The sequence below is a fragment of the Ptychodera flava genome, chromosome 13, assembly GCF_041260155.1.
Source record: "Ptychodera flava strain L36383 chromosome 13, AS_Pfla_20210202, whole genome shotgun sequence".
Classification (NCBI taxonomy): Eukaryota; Metazoa; Hemichordata; class Enteropneusta; family Ptychoderidae; genus Ptychodera; species Ptychodera flava.
This window is the reverse complement of record NC_091940.1, coordinates 34,338,174-34,359,049: the sequence shown is the minus strand read 5'-3', so window position 1 is coordinate 34,359,049 and position 20,876 is coordinate 34,338,174. Positions and strand designations below refer to the sequence as shown.

Genomic DNA, 20,876 nt, shown 5'->3' with positions numbered 1-20,876 from the left:
TTTTGTCAAAGGATGTGAGTCAGTCGTTATAGGGTTATCAGTCATTCTGACTCTTTCACGTCTCATAACACTGCGTCACATGAGGCAACAATTTCAGAATTGCAATTATATAACAATGTTCCCAATCAGAGCAGAAACATATAACTGGATTAAATTTACTCCTCATCTTTATCAATTGAACTTGAATACTGTCGCAGAGATAACACACAACAGTCGATAATGTCATTCTCCTTCGTCTTCTTACATGTACCTCTAACTGCAGTCATTTATACCAAAATTTTATTTTGCAAATGTATTTTAGGTATCTGAATATTTGATGGCCATTTGAGCATAATTATTGTCATCTGGTCTGGTACATGATGCTTTACTTAGTAATGTTCTCAGCATACAGCCATAGATATTTGATACTTGCACACAGTCACGTGACACATATTGGTTTTCTGTTCACAGAAGACCAGTCACTTTACATGGTATTTTGCTTGCAGATCAGTGTTCCAAACATTCTGTGGTTTCCGGCTGCCACAGCTGGATAAAGTTCCATTTAAGTGTGTGCGGCCATGTTATGCTGTCTTCGCATGTAAGTTCATGCATATCGTGATGTCACTATTAGAAGCAAAATGCCCTTGATTTGCTTCAATGCAAGAATGCAGTGAGCGTAACTTTTCACATTTCTGATTTCCAAGTATAGAACTCCACTTTAAATACAAGGTCAAAGCGGTCACATTCACTAAGCCAGCAAGTTTCTCAAATATCCATCAAGTTGTGAGTGTTATGAGTACTTACAAGGGAAGAATTTCTTGAAAATTCCGTGACATTTTCTTGTGATTGTGTACTCTTCAAAATCAAGGTTAAGAAATTGCAGTTGATGAAATGATAATATTTACTTAGTCTATGAAATGCCCAAATCATGTACCCATGATCCCCTATACCAGCAAAAACTCACAACATTCAACACTGTGATTCAATGGAGTCTGGAGATACAGCCTTTCGATGTCAGCACATCTGTGTTTTAAATTTTTCCAAATGACCCAAGGTTGCTGTGATTTTTAAGGGAAAAATTCAACCAGATCAGTATATCTGTCATTCAGGTTCACAGGTACTTGCATGCAGCCAAATTTCTTTGATCAAGAAATGAAATTTTCATAATCATACTTATCTTGCTTGAAACCTGTTGACCCTACAGTAAATACACCTGTGTTACTGTTGATTAAGCCTTCTTGATGCCGTCAGAAATTCTGCTTGTATAAAGACAAAACAGACCCTGCAAAGGGTTGTAAATGAAAGCTAATGATCGGCACCCTCAGTTCAAAATTGAGACACAAGACACCACTTCCACGCATTGAAGCATCTATGCAATAATTAGTTTATTAAGGCAACACACTTTTTCAGGGTAACTGCTATAGCATCAGGCAAATTTATGTGTCCCATGCAGACAGTTTGTCCGGGGAAATTGAAATAAACAAAACTTGTAGACGGACCAGGTCATCAGACCCACAGGCGTACGGAATGTTTCCTAGATCGTCGTCGGATGGGAAGTGACTGACACTGTTTGACATTCTTTCAAATCTGCCAGTTATGGGCGATAATTGACTGTCCGGCGAATACTCGCACTTGCATTGCCACTCCGCCATTTTGAATAGCTGTTTTACTCCCAAAAGCCTTTGCGAGTGGACGAGTGACCCCGTGACCCCACAACCGCTAAATTCAACCGTTAACCGTTAGGTAAATTTCATAACAGTTGTCAGTGATACAACTTCAGCTATCAGGCAACAAGGCAATCAACGCAAACCATGGGAAAGTTATGCTTGTGAATCCCGCCATCTGACATTTGTAAACAAACTCTTCACGGGGTCACTCGTCCACTCGCAAAGGCTTTTGGGAGTAAAACAGCTATTCAAAATGGCAGAGTGGCAATGCAAGTGCGAGTATTCACCGGACAGTCAATTATCGCCCATAACTGGCAGATTTGAAAGAATTCTGTAACCAGAGTAAAGATTTGAAAGTTTGAAGGTATTTTCGATGTAATTTTTTTGAGGTAGATGCTTTATTTCGTTTGTTTCGGGCCACCGGTCGATTTTTCCGTGACATACCTTGTATTCTTATACAGTACCGAGGTTTGGCCTTCGGCCTCACAGTACAGTGTCAGTCACTTCCCATCCGACGACGATCTAGGAAACATTCCGTACGCCTGTGATCAGACCACGTCTGACGGACCAGGTCATGGTAATGTTACATTGTATCTCGATCTTGAAAACAGGCTGCCAATCGTAAACTCTCATAGTCAATCCAAGATAGAGCTAGTTTGCCTTTGTACAAACAGAATTTCTGAGTGTATTTAATTGCCACATATACTTTAGAAGTCCGTGAAACAAATTTTTTGAAATGTTTTGCTGAATCTTTTATTTCCATCTGGTTATAGACATAAAAGAAACACATCAAATAAAAGATCTTGATTGGCAGCCTTATCATTCTAGAAACTAGCTGTGTTAGGATATATTTTCTTTTTTTTGGACTTTTTTAAAGAATAGCATTTGTAATTTTCATAATTGCACAGCTCTGAACTGCTAGAATAATTCTTCTGTATAGAACCATTGACAGTAGAAATAGCAGAGATAGACAGCAAATATAGTTTTCACTGAATTATCCATCTCTTCATGCCCTCCAGTAAGATATCTTTTATTACTTTTGTCTCACCTTTGTATATACTAGTATGATAAAGTTTACTTTCAAATTTGTCCCCTTGGTCGATTTTTACTGAAGGTCATGACTCTTTTTCAAAACGTCGATCATTGAATTGTATGCTGTTGAATCACTCATACCATTAATTTTCCTGTCACGTAAACATTTTACTACAAAAGCAGCTATTTTGAAAAAAAAATGTTTCCGTAAATTTTCACTCCACAGATTTTTTTTGTTTAAGTTTTGATTTTCTCCCAAAATCTAAGTAACATGTCCATCCCATAATATCATGACTTTTAGAGCAAAATTCAAACCATGTATTCATACCTAACTCCACAGTAGCACTTTTTTCTGTACTTCTAAAAGCAGGAAACAGTGACTGATATCATTATCAGACTCTCTGCCAAGACACCCACTGATCAGTTAGATTCTTGACCCCTAATGTTCCATTTGATTTCAAACAGAAGGCTGAAATATCTCCACATTTGTCAGTGCTAGGAAGCACATGTGTTCATGGATATTACTTGATATTCTCACTGTAATTGTGGTTTGTGCTTTTTGTCGTTGGTATCACTTTAATTTCCAGCAGTGCCTCGCCATCTGGTTATAAAATTTGTAAGATATTTGGTGTCTCTACCACCCACACTTTGTTTTTAGGGAAGTTTCATTTCTTATCATTCAAGATAAGTGTACAGCCAACAGAGAATGGGGAGAATGGTCAGAGTCCGTCTCAATTGTTGTGCTGAGAAAGCTTTTTGCTTGAGCTGGCTTTTAGTTTCTGCGAATGAGGTTAAGTCATATCAATAATGTGAAGAATAGTAACTGATAAAAGTCTGCATCTCATCTATATTCAGAGGTAATTGTTTCAAGCTCCATATAATAGTTGTAACTTTGAATGGATTTTCCATTATTTTGTCCAGTCTGCAAGAGTATAGTGTCAATGTTCTACTCCAAAACTGATGTTCAAATTATCAATACAGTCTGTATGTCTGTAATGTTCAATGGTATTGTTGACAACTGAATATTAATCCAAACTAAACATTTTATTTGTCAATAATAGTATACATGTATTGCACACTGCAATACTTTATTCTGGAGTACACCTTAGGGGAAGAAGAGTCAGATAAGGGGAACACCATTTGATTTCTGGGGGGGTATGGAGGATTTTGAGAAAAAAAAAATTGTCGCCAGGTGAAATAGAAGAAAAAAAAAATTGATCCTGTCATGGCCTGAGAAAAAAAGAATTGTCTTAACAGACAGAAGTGCAAAAAAAATTGTCACAATGCACCAGATATTAGCAAAATTTGGAAACCCTATTCTCATGTATTCTTTGCCGGCGCGCCGCCATAGGCGGCGCAAATGTTTTTACCACAAGCAATTCTTAGGTTTTTTCCCAGCACTTATGATATAAGCATGCACTACATAGGTCTACTTTACACCTCAGTACACTCAATGTTTTCCTTCCCTTTTCTGACCCAAGAAATCATACCCCCCATTTCAGGATTTCTGTTGCAATATCTTAATGGCATAGGCACTATCTAAAGGGGACTTTTTGACTTCTGTAAATTGTGAAAATTTTAAAACACAAGACAGGAGTCAATAAACTAGTGTTAAAACCAATATATTATTCTCTCAACATAAATATATTAGAAAGATGTACAAGTTGACAATGAAAAATTGAGGAACAACAAATATAATGAAATACAAGGGAGGGGGTCACTAAAAAAATTGAAAACTTCAGGGGGGCGTTACTCAAAATGTGGAGAGGAAGAAGGGGGCGGGGTTACTCAATTTTTTTGCGCGAAATAAATTGAAACACATCTCAGATTGCATCAGTGCACACATCCATTTCTCAAAATTTTCAATGCGAGAGGAGGGCACCCCTCTCGTGCTCTCCTCCCCCCTTGGGTCTTCTGACAGTTTTACTGGTAAAAGACAAATTTAAAATACACTGCATCGTGGCGCACATCAATTTTTCAAAATTTTCACAGGATCTAGGACAAAACTGAACTGTTGTGAATTCATCCTTTATTATCACAGAAACATGTTTTAAGTTAGCTCAGTTCAAAGACCATTTTGACAGTTAAACATACCATATTCATGCTTTTCATTAGAAGCTGGCAGCTGGAGAAATGACACAAGAAGGTCGAAGATTTCCCATTCCTGTATATTTATTTATCTTCCCAGTCTCTGGCAAACAGAACTGTTTTTCACAAATTGTATTGTCATTGTTTGGTTGTTGAATATTGTGACACAAACACTGATCATGCAAAAAATGTAAAAAATATTGCCGTGTTCAATGTCATTTTCAAACAGTTTTACCGAGTGCAAAATAACCAGAAACTCCTCTCAGATTGCACCATTAAACACATCAATTTCCCAAAATTTCCAATACCCCCTCTCGTGCTCTCCCCCTAGGGGTGTTCTAACACTTTCACTTAGTAAAAAAATTAAAAACACCTCTCAGATTGCACCAGACTGCACCATTGCATACATCAATATCTTAAAAATTTCCATGCAAGATAGGGGAAACCCCCTGTGACACTTTCCCCTAAGCCTCTGGCGTGTTCTCCCTCTGTACTTTCAAATTCTGCCCGGTCAGATATCCTAGTGAAAACCCTGTCATAATACCCATCCAAATTAAACAATATACTGTATGGTTAGATACTGCATGAGCTTTTTATATCTTTATTTTATTGTGACTTTCAATTTCATTTTGATGGGTTCACCTTTTTTGAACCATCATGAGATAACTGACCATAGTCTAGCAGAGTACATCAGGATTTCAAAGGTCTTTACTGTTGCTGTATTTTGTAAATCTTACAAATACATGTATTTATATTTAACTTTTCTAAGTGGGGGATCAGTCAAAATTTCAGAGTTAGAGAGGGGAGTTACTCAAATTTATCATGGTTGACGGGGTTTGGGGGGGGGGGGGTGGGGGGTGTCACTCAAAATTTCTGAGTTTCAGGCCATAAATAATGACGGCTCCCTTATATACAACGCATTACAAACTTGATGACAAATAAAAAAAAATTGCAATGCTAGTCCATTTGGAAAAAAAAAATTGATGCAAGTATGACAGTAGAAAAAAAATTGCTGTCACTGTGACAGGAAAAAAAAATTTGCTCCCATACCCATTTCCTCCATACCCCTCCCCAAAAATCAAATGGTTCTCCCCTAATGTATTTGTTTCATAGCAAAATGGAATAATTATCAAATGTACAGCTAATATCTCTCGGCAGATATGCGAGGATGATCATTAATCGTTTAATTATCTTGTAAGTTGTATGACATGTATCTCCTGTTATGGCCTATACCGTAATACAGGGTGACATATGAGCTGTGTTGTCTGTTGGCTTCAGCTGTCACATCAGAAGTAAGGAAATCATGGAACCCAGCAAGTGGAGCGAGTCAAGCGACGCGGAATGAGACTCAGCTGTGGTCAGCGGTGATTGATTGATTAGGCAAGAGGGGTATTTTTGTATCAATGGCAGAATGTCTGAGATGATAATGATGCTGGGATGATAATCCAAGTTGGGTGTAGTGCCTCATCTGTCACTTTCATAGATTGCTAATGAAGAATGGAGTGACCTATTGCTCCCGATGATTTGTGCATAATAGAATATATGCCACGCATCAATTCTTAAAGTGGTAACAGGCGCCCATTGTTACACTAGCCTAGTTTATGGAAATTCAGAGCAAATTAATGCTTAGGGCTTTTGCTGTCAGAAAATTCGTCATGCACTGATCGAGACAGTGCTAATACTTGTACCGTGCTGTGCAGCACAAACTAGACACAGAAGATAAGTTTGAATGCCAGTTTAAACTACCAAAGTGAGTATACTTTTGACAAAATTAAGTTCAGATATGGCAACCACTTGGAAGACAAGGTTAAATTCACAATAATTCTTTGTCTTGCCCAAAGTCAGTATCAAAACTAACATGTAGCTAATACCTTTGTTTATCAAGTATGTTTACAAATTTACACAAATACTGCAGTTCTTTTATCAAACATTGTGAGCAATGTAAGTTGGCAGATGCACACACTTTTATCAACCTATGCAAGATTGTAAGTGATAATTTTCATTTTGCCCAAAATACATAATGCTTAAGCTTCTGTATTTTTGGTCAAGTAAACCTGATCGATATCACTGCTTCCAACAATCTCAATAATATGTATACCAGTATGTAGGTCATTAAACTGCCATTTTACAATTAAATTTAGAACAAATGACAGGCACATTGACATAAATTTATACTGATTCAATGACAGTGGCTGTTATTAGCTGCAATCAAGCCATGATAGGGATGTATCAGTACATTAATTCATGTGACGTTGATGAAACTCTCACATATGTAAAAGTATGAAATCTACTCTTTAACCGTTCTGGGTAACTTACATGTACCAGAGCTACCCCTGTGTATAGGAATTTAGGCCAGAAAGGGTTAATGAAGGTGACCAGCTTCAACCAGGATCAAGCTGAAGTGGTCATGGGTCATACCCACCACCTGCACCTTTAATATTGAAATATGCTGTCAGTATTCTTTCAGCATGCCAATCATATAGAAATTTTCGAGCGGTGGGCAAAGCTATTTGGCTTTATAAGTGGTCCATGGATTCGGGTAATGATAAATTACCTTCCCATGCCACCAGGTTGATTTACAATGAGATTACATTCCCTAGTATGCAGCATGCACTTGGTTGCATTCATATTGGTCTGTTGAATACCACTGCCGTTTTGAAATTGCAGTTTCACTGGACCAAGAAAATGTGACTTGGTGGTCCCCGGATTTTGACTGGCTGGATTTGATCACCCCATTGCCAGTGTGTAACATAAGGTTACAGACTGGAACTTTCAAAGGAATGAAAATATGATATCGAGTAACGAAGTATGCACTTAAATTTGGTCAGTTGTTGGCATGTAAATCAGTGTTAGCCTGTCTGAAAATGACAACAGTATCTGTTTTCACAATCAAGCACTTTTTAAAATGCGTCTGGACTGTTTTCAAAACATTAACTTTCCTCAAGTGCACATATGCATACCAACTTTGTTATTTTAAAAACTTCAGTTTCCTTGGCTAAGTTTACCCCACAGTAACAAAGTAATCATTCTGATAAGAAAAACAACTTCATGTGTGATGGGTGAAGCAATGTACTGGGGATATCATTACTTCTTAAACCAGTGCAAGTTTCTAAGTGTACAGTACAGTGTATCTACACTCATGTATACCCACAGTAATTTTGAATACAGTATTTTCATTAAAGCTTAGGTATATTATCTGTTAGCTTTGAGCTCTGTGGAAAATTTCATGCCAATGGCAATGTTGTCGCATACCTGTACACTAGTTTGATTTGATGTCATTGCTGATACCTTTCATGGGCATTATTCATAATTCAAAGACCAGAAATTTCATTTGCTGTTATGTGTACTTTAAGCCTTAAGTAGCGACACAGCAAATGCAATCTTTACATTTATATATTGCATTATTAATTTTCAATCTCAGCGATCCAATAACAAAGAAACATAAAAAACCCAAACCAACATGCATCCCTAAATCCATTCATACCTGTTGAACCAAAATTTCAGAGACACTTCCTTTGGGGCAGACTAAATGGACTAGATTGAGGCAAACTGGTACATAATGTACCACCCAGAAGCTTTCAAGTAAATGATACATATTTATAGTGCTGGAAATTAGCTTAATTACAAGGATCCTATGTTTTGTATGTAATTATTCCCCGTGTTTCCCATTCACATCATGTCAAATTTTTCACAACTTCAACAATATGCTGTGCCATGCAAATATGTGGTATTTTGAAAATAAAATGAGAGAGCAGAATTTATATGTACGGTAAAGCAGAGGCACCGATAGACTCTTTAATGTTGCAAAACAGTACCAGAGTGTTGACATAAACCATGAAAGAAAGAATCTGTATCATGATCATATTTCTACAGCCAAGTAAGCAAGCCTCAGGGAATCCTTAACACAGAATTCTTTTATTTATCTTGTTCATTGGCAACCCAACTGAAATTTGGGCCGACGCAAATAATTGTCCTTTTGGCATTAAATTTGGTCCGTGTCCACACTTACCGGTACCAGAATTAGGGCCGACGTAACTTTACCTTCCTTTGTGACCTCTGACCTGTCAAAGTTCAAAATGGCACATTTGGAGATGGCACGCTGTTTCTACTGTTCATGATTTTCCTGTGTCTTTACGCACAAGAAGGGCAAATGTGACTACCACTCACCCTTTTTAATCATCGGAGAGATCTTCACCATTTATTGGATGAGCATATGGTATATATAAGACCGCGGTGGAGAAATAACCAGTGCGCGGCATTTTGACATGCCTCTCTAGTCTATTACGTGCACTGTGGAATCGAATGACATGGTCTCGTTTGCGGAACAAAGGTTGGTGGGAAGTTTAGCGTACACGGGATGATATTAAAATGTAAAGACTGGATTGAAAACTTTCGATAGGTGTAAACTTTAGATTCAAACGTCGTTTGTTTTGTGCGAATAGTGTGACTAGTTCAACATCGATCCATAGCGGAGGCCTGGTCAACTGGGACCAGGGCCGGCGTAACGTGTCCACACTGGCGATTTGCGTCGGACCAAATTTTGCGTCGGCCCTGAGTCGGCCCTGAACCCCCCCTTCTAACCGGGACCAAACTGAGTCGGCCCAGGGCCGACTCAGCGTGTTCACATTGGTTTTTTACGTCGGCCCCGGCCTGGTCGGGACCTGGGCCGACGCAAAGTCGTCAGTCTGAATGTACCAATTGTCTATACAGATAAACATTCTTGCACATGTAACTTCTCTGTTTACAAAATATTATAAGCATCTTACACTGTATATTTCTGCAGTGCCTGATTATTATCACACTTTTATAATATTGTTTACAGGATGTCACTCATTTAGACTTTCCACATATTGTGTAAATTCTTGTGAGAGGCAGTTATTGTAATAAATACACATTAATATTCAGTACTGCACGGTGTAAATGGAGTGCCCTGTTGGCCTTGTGAGTATTCAGCTTTGAATGTTTTCATCCCATAGGACAGTTTGAGGAAACCTGTTTCTGTAATATCGATACATGTATCAAATTTTTTGGGGGGAGGTGAGACGGGTTGAGCTGGTCATACATGTAGCTGCCTTCCCATGACGAGATTTCCGTGCTGCCTGTGTGGTCCTCGGCCCACCTGTTGTTCATTATAATACCTCACTTTTCTTCCTCATCCCATATTGATGCAACATGAAAGGCATGGATGTGCAGAAATTTGCTTCAAAGATTCAGACTACACACAATATAAATCCATAAATTGTGTAAATCAGCATATAACATGTAAAGTTTTAGTACTTTGCTTACATTGTGCCGTACTGTATTTGTACCAATGTTTAATATCACTGCAGCACTCAATATGTCTCACAAGGTGCTAATGCAGAAGAGAGTAATATAGTTGTGAGTGATATGCTTGTCACAAATGAGATTTCAAAAAGCATTCTTCTATTCCATCATATAAAGTAAGAGTGCTTGTAAATCCTCCAGAATGGGTTTTCATTGCAAAAAATAGTAAACAAAATTATCATAGTTGACACCTGAGTTGTAACCTTCATCAAACTGTGGTTTGCAGATATAATTTTGAATAGTCAATAAAAAGGAAGGATTCCTGCTGTGAATTTATAATAGCCAACCATTGTATGTAGGAAAAAATCAAAGGCAGCTCTCTGTCTTCAAAATAAAACTTTGTCCTAGCAACCATAATATTTTTGAACAAGGTACCCAGTGTTTGATGCCTTGTAGAGAACTCTGAATCATCAATGACCTTTCTGCAGCTGGTAAAATTTATGTCCTTCTTTTTATGTCCTCAACTCATTTGCTTAAAACATCCGGAAACATTGTACAGCTCATAAAGAACATTATGCAGAGCAAACAGTTGTGTTCTTTTATGATCAGTTAGTTGGAAAAGCCAGTGTCCAGAATGATCAAGTTGGCTGTTGAAATTACACTCTGATTGTGGTGTAATATTGGATTCAAAAGAAAGTTGTATAATGGTGTTTTTCTGCTGGAAATTCGAAACTGCAGCTATGCCCTTGTACTTGAAGGTTCCATGTCACCAGAGGAAATTAAATGCATTGAGGGGAAACTCAGCGTGAAAGAACCTTTGTGTTCAGAAGTAGTTTCTGATTTCAAGGCACCGACTTTCTGAATTAAAGTTTCCTTGAAACTGTTGCGGATTTATGCAGCACACTGAAGTAGCACATGATACGCTCTGTTAATCCCTGGATATGGTGCTGAGTGTGATCACAGGTGTGTTACTAGATACAGCATCCAACGTGTGACATTGGCTTCTCCAAACAGATATGTTGAAAACTTTTGTCTGTTTTCTGCCAATGTTTATTTCTGCTGTGAGGAGCCAAAACTATTAACATGTGATTTCAATGATTTTCATAATAACATTGATGGTACCCTATTACACAGTTGTGCCGTTGTCAGTCCTGTATGGATTATGGCCAGAAGTTTTTGACAAATACTTACTCTTAATACATTATCATGATAGAAATGTGATATATGTATCGCTGTGACGCACCTCAGTTCTTGCCAAAATTCATTTGTTTCAAAAAAGATTAAAGGAGCGCATGATAATGTTAAATTAGTACATACCGTATTATGTAAGTTTGATATTAGATTAGATTATAATAGTATTAGGCAGGGGTGCAAAATTGTGCAGATATTTTTCAGCGTGTTCTCTTTACAGTATGTCATCTAAATCATCGCGTTAATTTGAATATAATTTATATCTCCTTTACCAAGATCTGTGCACAAGACATATTTGAATGGTACATTATACCATATATTCAACTTCTGAGTTTTTCACAAAAATAGCTTACTACGATATGTTTTATTCATATTTTAAGCTTTCAGGATTACAGAATTCTATTCTACATGAGTCAGTGACTTGTGACTGTGATTTCATTTTCTTTGTTTTTCTCAAACAAGCACTTACACCCTGTAAACTTTCTCTATATTCAGCCCCCGGATCACAATGGGCAAATCCAGTAAACAGTGGAGTAGAGCAGGCAAGTCAAAGGCCGGCTCCAAAAGAAGTGCGACCACTGGACATCAAAGCAGTGTCTTCAAAGTGACCGGTGTCAAAGCCTTGAAGGCAAAGAACAAAACAAAAGCTGTGACAAAAAATCTAAAAAAGGTAAGACAACAATATTGAGGCTACCCATGATGAATAGTTGTGTTGCAGTACTTTGATATTTAAGGTAGTTTGCACCTTGAAATTGAAAGAGTATAAACTTTTGAGCAAAATTTCCTCAATGCAACTTTAAATCATTCCCTTTTGAAATCAAATCAGCTGTTACCATGTAACAAATTTGATATAGAGAAACAAGTTGCCCAATATTTACCAACTCTTGAAAATCAAAATGGCCACCTGCATCCCTACTGTATGTTAGATTTAAAACCTTCCTTTATAGTATGGGAACAAGTAAAATTTTCGATTTCATAAAAATAAGCAGTTGAAAACTTTATTTACTCCACATGCTTGAAGCTTCAAAATTAGCCTCCACAAGTGGTAGACTAAAAATAACAGTTATACATCAATCTGCGCTTATGGAAAACTGCGATCTACATCTACGTCCTCAGTAGATCTGCAATAGATCTACGTAACAGTAGATCTACTGCTTTATCTACTTTTGTGCATAGGAATGAGGTCATAGTTCAGAGAATAGATGAAATGTTGACAAAATGTAGACAAATTGTTGATGAAAAGTTAGATAAAATGTAGATCTCAGGTAGATGAAATGTATACCAGATGTAGATCTACTACTACATCTACTTTTTTGCATACTCATGAGTCATGTAGTTCAGAAAGTAGATGAAATGTTGACCAAATGTAGACGAAATGTGGATGAAAAGGTATACTTGAAATGTAAATCTCAGGAAGATGAAATGTATACCAGATGTAGATCTACTACTTCATCTACTTTTTGCATAAATCAGGTCATAGTTCAGCGAGTAGATGGATATAAGGTAGATCGAAAGACAGACAAGATGTAGATGGAATGTTACTTACATGTTGATAAAAATAAGATGTGGTGTAGACAAAAGAACAAGTAAATAATTATGCATGGAGATCATACAAAAGTGTTAAGAATGAGAATTGCCAAGGCACATTCTACCTTAAGGAGATTAATATATACTCTTAAAATCTTTTCCATATTTTTGCTGTAAACTTCAAAAGTGTGTGTTGTTTGTTCAACTTTTATGGTGAAATTCAACATCTTAACCTTTCTAACACAATACACCATGTTATTTTGACAAACGAATTCCAGTCAGGATTTAAGTTCAGTTGTGAAAAATACTGTACCATTGGACATTACATACCGGTACATGTAGAGGATGTGTGGGCAAGTTGAATACTTGACACAGTACACTACAAGCAGAACAGAAAAAAACTGTAAAATACATCCAAAGCCACAGCTAATGGAGGTTTAAGTGAACATGATTTTTTATAGAGTACAAATTGATCCCAAATGTTTCTCGCCAAAGTTCTTGAAGATTTCCATATGAGAAACATGTAGATAGGCAGATTTCATGCATCTCTTTTATGTTAAAGTTTTATTACCGTATATCACTCTGCAACCCTTTTAACAAGAAGAAATGTAAAATTTTCGATGTTGTAAATGCATTTCTGGTAAAACCTGTCTAAACTGAACGCTTCAGGGACTGAGAAATTTGTTCAGTTTTGAGAGATGTTTTTGTTTATAGAGGTCCCTTTAACATAGAGATCTACCGGGACTGGGAAAAGGGTTCAGTTTAGACAGGTTTCCAGTTTAGACAGGGTTTGGTTTAGACAGGTTTCACTGTATATACCCAGCACATACACTCGAGGTTGGTAGAAGTGCTTGATGCAAAATATAAGGAAAATAGATTTCTTTCCAGCTTGAATTTTCATACATTTATGCACTCATCAGAAATATTGTCCAATTTTTCTGGTTCAGCTTCGGGATATGAAAGGGCCCTAGATCAATTCTCTGTAATCAAGATGTGTGGATTACAACCAACTGTATAAATAGCATGATGGAGTGCCTGTGGAAAAGCTGGCAAATGTGTAAAAGCCATTAACAAAGTGATTGTTGCAATGTGTGAAAAACTTGGGGTCAGTTTTCAGTTACCCTGAAGATGAACTAGTCAAGCTGCCTGGACAAAGCAGTGGTGCAAATAAATGAGCAAGATCAGAAAAAAATCCAATTTATGAGTTTAGACAGGGTAAGTGAGTGGAAATCTTAGTGTTAATGTTCATGTGATACTAATAGCACATTGAACGGGTCCATGACTTGACCGTCAGCTACATGTATGTGTGCATGAGGTCATTGTACTTTGTGAAGTGATGTCCACCAGTGTTAATGGTGATGATATCATCCATATAGTGTAAGCTAATGCATACTGATGGTGACACATGTGCACGTTGCTTGAAGAATGGTAGTTTTGTCCTCCTTTGATTCTGCTACCATATGTCGCTAGGTTTGGTTTTAAGTTTATGTTTTTGGAGTTTTTTGTTATCCAAACATTGGTCCAGTCGGCAGATGTCTCAACAACGTTGTGTTTCTTACATGTTTTTGATATGGCCAGTGTTTCAGTTTTTGAATATGGCCAGTTTTCTTAGTTTTTTGCTCAGTCACACTAGGAACGTGTTTCACGTGAAGATGTAACATTCACAGTCAATGAAATCATTTCCCCGTTTCAATGCAACGTACATTCTTGTCGCTAATACATTACTACATGTATCTTAATTATTAATAGTGGATTACTTTGGTCGCCATACATTATCCACATTTCTGTGTTCATTTGTCCATTATAATGACTTGAGACAATAGGCTTGAAACAAAGTGGTCACAGAACTGGAAGAATCGTGTTCTCAGCAGAGTATTAATAGCAGTAATTGTTGCCCTTTGATCTGATCAGGTCAATGGTGATAGGGCCACAAGCAATTAACTGACTTGACCTGTAATAACTGTGGTTCTACATTATGTGCAGTGTGATCACCAAACTGGAAGTAATTGTAGCTACCAGCTAGGTTGTACTGAGCATGTGTGGAGTAATTTGTAACTTTCTGCTGTTGACATCGCCCACCCAGAACAAGACTTTTCACTTTCACCAGATGTGCATAAATGAATGAATACATTTTTTGGTGAAACAGCTGATGGAAAGACGTCAGACTTTGCTTCTTTGAGTCACTACTGTTTGGCAACTGCATAAAATTGTTTCATTATACCGGGGTATATTATATATTGCATAATCTCATTCTTGACGAATCAGTTGTTATTCACAGCTAAAATTTGAAACAAATGAATACAAGTTTTGGAGCATTTGGAACCATAATATCTGAGTCAAAGAGCTTTCAAAGCTGTTGTTGCATCATTTGCGTGCAAATATGTTTATGTTACCTTATTATTAAGAAAGGGAAAATTTGTGATATTTATGAGGATTTGTAGGTCTATTCACATTGAATCTTTCCATTATTTTGACAGCTGAATTTTCAGACGAGGAGTGAAGTCAGCAGGAACGATGCTAAATTCCAAGAACTACAATCACAGCTTGAAACTGGAAATAGGAAAAGAGCAGCCACTGAAACAGTGAAAACACAGGTAACACTTCCTGCAACTTTAAAACTTTTGTCTTACGTTTTATGGTCATTGGTCAGTCTAACATTGTACTGTGTCATGTTGATTGCTTGAATCAGGTGTTATAATCAGGACCCAATGTCAATTTTTCAATTTAGAATTTTAAAGTTTTTTAATTTTAACAGTTATGCCTATATTCACAGTTTCTCTACCACTTTAGTTTCCACTTCTTTTCCAAAGTCAGTTCAGATCTGTCAGTGACTTTCAGTTCTCTACATCTTTTAACTTTTGTAGCCTGAGATCTGTCTCCTCTCAATCTCTATTTACATTACCTCAGCCCTGCATTCTGCTTTCTCACTAGAAAGTTTCATCAAATCTTATTATTTCATAGCCAGACTCTCTCTCCTTGATGCTGACTCATACCAAACTCTAACCTACAACAGGATAAAGCCAACACAGACACAGACAAACACATTCTCACACTTGACACCAAAACATTGCCACCTCATTGTTTATTTATGCAGACACATTATAGGGTCACACTTTCCAACACAAGCCCACTATCCCATTAAATCTAGGGATTTATCCAAATCGTTTCCCATAGCTGCCAGAGCAAACCACAAAACATATGCCCATAATTTGATATTTACACAATAGTTGCAGCTGATTGTAATAGTTTGTCTTCAGGCTTGTATTTATTTTTGTAAACTGTTGCTTATTTCACTGTTTGCTTGAAGTATCCACATTCTAGGTCAAGCGAACTTGTTAAATTGATGAAATATGAAGTCACAGGGTTTTCATCAGTGGTGATTTCATTGGAAGGTGACCTCAAAAAGTTTTGATGGGGCAGTGGTCACATAGAAGTGGTTAAATTTCCTGTCAGTGAAAATTTGTTCAAGCACTGAGTTATATGGAAGCAGAACTCGCTGTTATGCCCTCACAAAGGCTGTGCAGCTTGACAATCTTGGAAAGGGGAATAGTTTCCATCTGGTTTTCATACAACTCTGTGAAAACAGCGTACAAATGTATTGTGGTAATCCAGGTCAAAGCAATGTCATAGAGAGTAATACTTATGTGTATAACATGCTGAAATGACTTCATGTTACTTATGTAATTCCTAACTTGAATCAAACCCACAATGTACCATGCACCTGGAAAGTACTGCACAATTCTTGGATTTCAGAGCGTTCAAAGATTTGAAAAGTTAGAAAAAATTTCATGTGGTAACTGATTGACAAGAGACCTTGGCAAGCGAAGATGACTGATTATGCAGTTGATCTGTTGAGAGAGAAATGTATACAACTAGTATTCTAAGGTCATAGACTTACATTTCACGACAATGAACAGATTCTTTGTCACCATGAAGTTTGCGTATTTGTTAGTCCCCACGGACACCGTCCGGGGGGGACTTATAGGTTTGGTCATGTCCGTGCGTGCGTGCGTGCGTGCTGGTGCGTGCGTGCGTGTGTGCGTGCGTCCGTCCGTCCGTTCACGCAGATATCTCTGAGATGCCTGAAGCGATTTTATTCAAACTTGGTACAAGGATTACTTCATATGTCATACAGATGCACGTCAATTTGTTTTGTGATACGATCCAATATGGCCGCCAGGCGGCCATTTTATTACGATTTTTTCATGTACACAGCCATAACTAAGGCATGTTCCAACAGATTTTATTCAAAGTTGGTACAAGGACATTGACCTATGTCATAGATATGCACGTCAATCTGTTTTGTGATACGATCCAATATGGCCGCCAGGCGGCCATTTTATTACGATTTTTTCATGTACAGAGCCATAACTCAGGCATGTTCCAACAGATTTTATTCAAAAGTGGTACAAGGACATTGACCAATGTCATAGATATGCACGTCAATTTGTTTTGTGATACGATCCAATATGGCCGCCAGGCGGCCATTTTATTACGATTTTTTCATGTACAGAGCCATTACTCAGGTATGTTTCAATCGATTTTATTCAGAGTTGGTACAAGGACATTGACCAATGTCATAGATATGCACGTCAATTTGTTTTGTGATACGATCCAATATGGCCGCCAGGCGGCCATTTTATTACGATTTTTTCATGTACAGAGCCATTACTCAGGCATGTTTCAACCGATTTTATTCAAAGTTGGTACAAGCTTATTGACAAATGTCATAGCTGTGCACGGCAATCTGTTTTGTGATACAATCCAAAATGGCCGCTGTGCGGCCATTTTATTACGATTTTTTCATGTACAGAGCCATAACTCCGGCATATCTCAACCGTTTTTATTCAAAGTTGGTACAAGGACATTGACCTATGTCATACATATGCATGTCAATCTGTTTTGTGATACGATCCAATATGGCCGCCAGGCGGCCATTTTATTACGATGTTTTCATGTACAGAGCCATTTCTCAGGCATATCCGCATGTTTCGACCAATTTTATTCAAAGTTGGTACAAGGACATCGACCAATGTCATAGCTATGCACATCAATTTGTTTTGTGATGCGATCCAATATGGCCACTGTGCGACCATTTGTTACAATTTTTTCATGTCCTGAACCATAACTCAGACATGTATCAAGCGAATTCATTCAAAAGTATTTTTATCACAGACCTAATGAAGAGGACTCTATCCTCTCTGAGGACCTGTAATCAAAATACCCATTAACAAGTGGGGACTGTGTCATCAACGATGATTTGTTTTCTAAATTATTGTCTTCACATGCCCTGATCTTTAAAGTGTTTGAATGTAAGCAGACAAAAACTTGCTATCTGTGTGTAGCTTGAATTAAGGTAAAATGCGCTTCTGGGGACAATATTCAGACTCATTTTTTTCCATTTTTTTTTTATCTACCATTTGTGTCGGCCCATTTCAAAACTCTCAGCCTCTTGAAAATTGAAAATTTTACTTTCCCTCGTAGAGTTAGCATAGGGATAGCAGCCATCTTGAATTTCAAATATTGGTAAATGTTACATATAGGTAATAGTAATACCCAACTTTGTAAAGTGACCCCTGATTTTTATTCTTGATTAGGTAAGAGAATAATTGGAAGTGTCATTGAGGAAAGTTTGAGCAAAAGTTAAAGTCTTTCATTTTTGAGACGCATGCTGCTTTAGCGCATTTTTTTAAGGCCTATACTTTGATTCCTGCGTTTCATTATGACAGTGTACAGACAGAGCAAAAAAGACGAGTTGCTTCAAGATGTGATAAATTGCTTAGCAGCACCATCATCAAAACTGATGATATTAGCACCCTGTATATAATGTAGAACAGGCTTAGTGGCATGATGTTGATTTTATTGTTTGCTTGGCGAAATTACTGCCAGACAATAAAAGGCATGATACCCTGGGTAAATGTAACCCACATTGCTCCTTGAGATTGAATCCAGACTTTGGACTTTGACAGTGATAATGAAGGTAGACTCTCAGTGGATGGTGTTACTAGGTTAATGCCCTGAATTTGTGCTTTGACATCAATGAGACTGTCCTTTGTTATCACCCATCACTGACCATCATCTTTGATGTAAACTAGTATAGCAGAGACATGTATGAGATCCATATGGGATCCAGGAAGGCATGTGTGTTCAGTTGATCTTTTTGGAAATCTTTCTTTGACTGCTCAAAGTTTTGGCTTCAACACCACGTTCAAACATTGAGATATCTTAACTGTTTGTACAAGTCAAATGGTACCCATTTTTCTGGGAAAACTTGGTCAGTGAAATGTTACAGACCAGTACGTAGCTGTAACTCTTGATGATTTTTTTCACTAACTTTGTTTTTACTGTCAACTACATGTTCTTGTTTTATCTGCACTCCCCAAAGCATGTTGAGATAAACAATATGGTATTCAGCTTGTCAACTCAGCCTGTACATGTGAAAACTGCATTGTTAATGTTGACAAGTGAAATCTTGTCTGGACTAGAATTCAATTGTAAACAATAACACTGTATTTTACACATATAGATGCTTCATTGACAAGTAAAATTGTAGGTGTTTCAACCACAGGTGCTCTTGGGTTGGGTAGTCTGCTTGATCAATCATTCATCTGTCCTTCAGATTGATTGCATACTCGTAACTCTGCCCTCTAATGCAAATTAGAGTGTAGAGCACTGAGTATGTGGTTGATTGTTTCAGCAAATTACCCAGCTCAAGAGTGCCTGTGGTTGAAACATGCATTTGGAAGTAGAACAAGAACCTGCAATCGACAAACAAAACAAACATGGTGAAAAAATGATGAAAAGTTATAGCTATTGGCCTTTGATGTCTGCGCTAGTAGGAGTCAGAAGTTGTTTTCAGTTTAGGAAAGAGCAGTAGAGAAAGTAGACGGATATTAGGAAAAAAGAAAACCAAATTGACAAATTAAGTTATCGAATTAACATAAGATGGCCACTTGGTTTAACAGTTTCTTTGGGATTATTACAAAATCACATATATACCATAGCAAGGTTTACAGACTAAGTAAAATTGACATTTAATAGCACCATAAGTTTGGATTTGAAATGAACCATGATGGTGAAATTTGATGTAGGCCAGTATGGGCGTATCACTCACTTAGCAGGGCTGTGTTTGTTTCATGGGTACATGCATCACCTGATGCCATGTGTGTTTACTTCAGTCTGATATCTTACATGTTCTGTTCAATTTCACAGAGACAAGAAGCTAACAAGAGTGTTCAAGCAGAGAGACCACCAGTGGACATGGACACAGCTGCCAAACAGTTCTCTTTACTCTGACATTTACTGCAAATAAAGATATTGTAGTATATTTTGATCAAAAACATTTCCCCTGTGAGTGTCTGTGTTGTTTATCAAAAGCATCCACTGGCATGCAATCATGGAAAAAGAAACTTAAGGATGGTTGTTTTAAATGAATATCCAGGAATGTGAGCTATCTGCCAAAGTGGCTGGTCATTTTCCCTTTAATTAGTTTTCAAAGCCATATATATTTTCCATGTCTTTTGTAACTTATCAATGATTATGGCACTTTTCCAACTCATAACAGGGAAAAAGATAAAATTCAACATAACTGATGACAATCGTATGATGATTGTAGGGTGAGTGCATTGTGCTTTTGTGCTGACTGTGCTAATGTAGTGCTAAATACAATATTATAAAGTGGCATAATAAGGAAGATTTCTGTTATAATGAGCAGAAGGGTAATTTTTCTACTAACTGGAAGTTGTGATATAGAGGTGGTTTCAACCGGTGTTTGATGTCGTCCATTTCCGTAAACGACAAAAAGTCAAAAACTGCTGAACAGACTGCGTTGATATTTGGTACGATACATAGACTGGTTCCAAGGTTCCAATTCGGAAAAATGGAGCCAAACGGAGCGGAGGTTATATAGTTTTGGGAAATTTCTAACCCCCCTTTTTAACTAATTGATTTTAGGGGTCTTTCATATATGTAGTTTTGGAATGTACACCAATCCTGCATTGTGGACTGTTTTATGAGTTGTGGAACAGAAATGAGGTTTTGATGAATGTTAGAAATATGCAGGATGGCTGATTCAAAGTATAAGAGATTTCTATGCTCTTTTGGGTATCAAAAGCAATAAAAAAAAAA

General features: G+C 37.4%; 1 protein-coding gene across 6 annotated transcripts in view; it reads left to right on the top strand.

Moving 5' to 3' along the window:
- The window catches only part of LOC139148246 (ribosomal biogenesis factor-like), a 59,082-nt gene extending 38,991 nt beyond the window's left edge, over positions 1 to 20,091 (top strand). For all 6 annotated transcript variants that reach the window (XM_070719584.1, XM_070719578.1, XM_070719583.1 and 3 more), the window contains exons 3-5: positions 11,718 to 11,892; positions 15,227 to 15,343; positions 19,962 to 20,091. In XM_070719584.1, coding sequence (XP_070575685.1) covers positions 11,731 to 11,892; positions 15,227 to 15,343; positions 19,962 to 20,045 — 363 coding nt within the window. In that variant the 5' untranslated portion in view covers positions 11,718 to 11,730 and the 3' untranslated portion in view covers positions 20,046 to 20,091. The remainder of the gene's footprint in view (positions 1 to 11,717; positions 11,893 to 15,226; positions 15,344 to 19,961) is intronic.
- Positions 20,092 to 20,876: the final 785 nt, after the last annotated feature.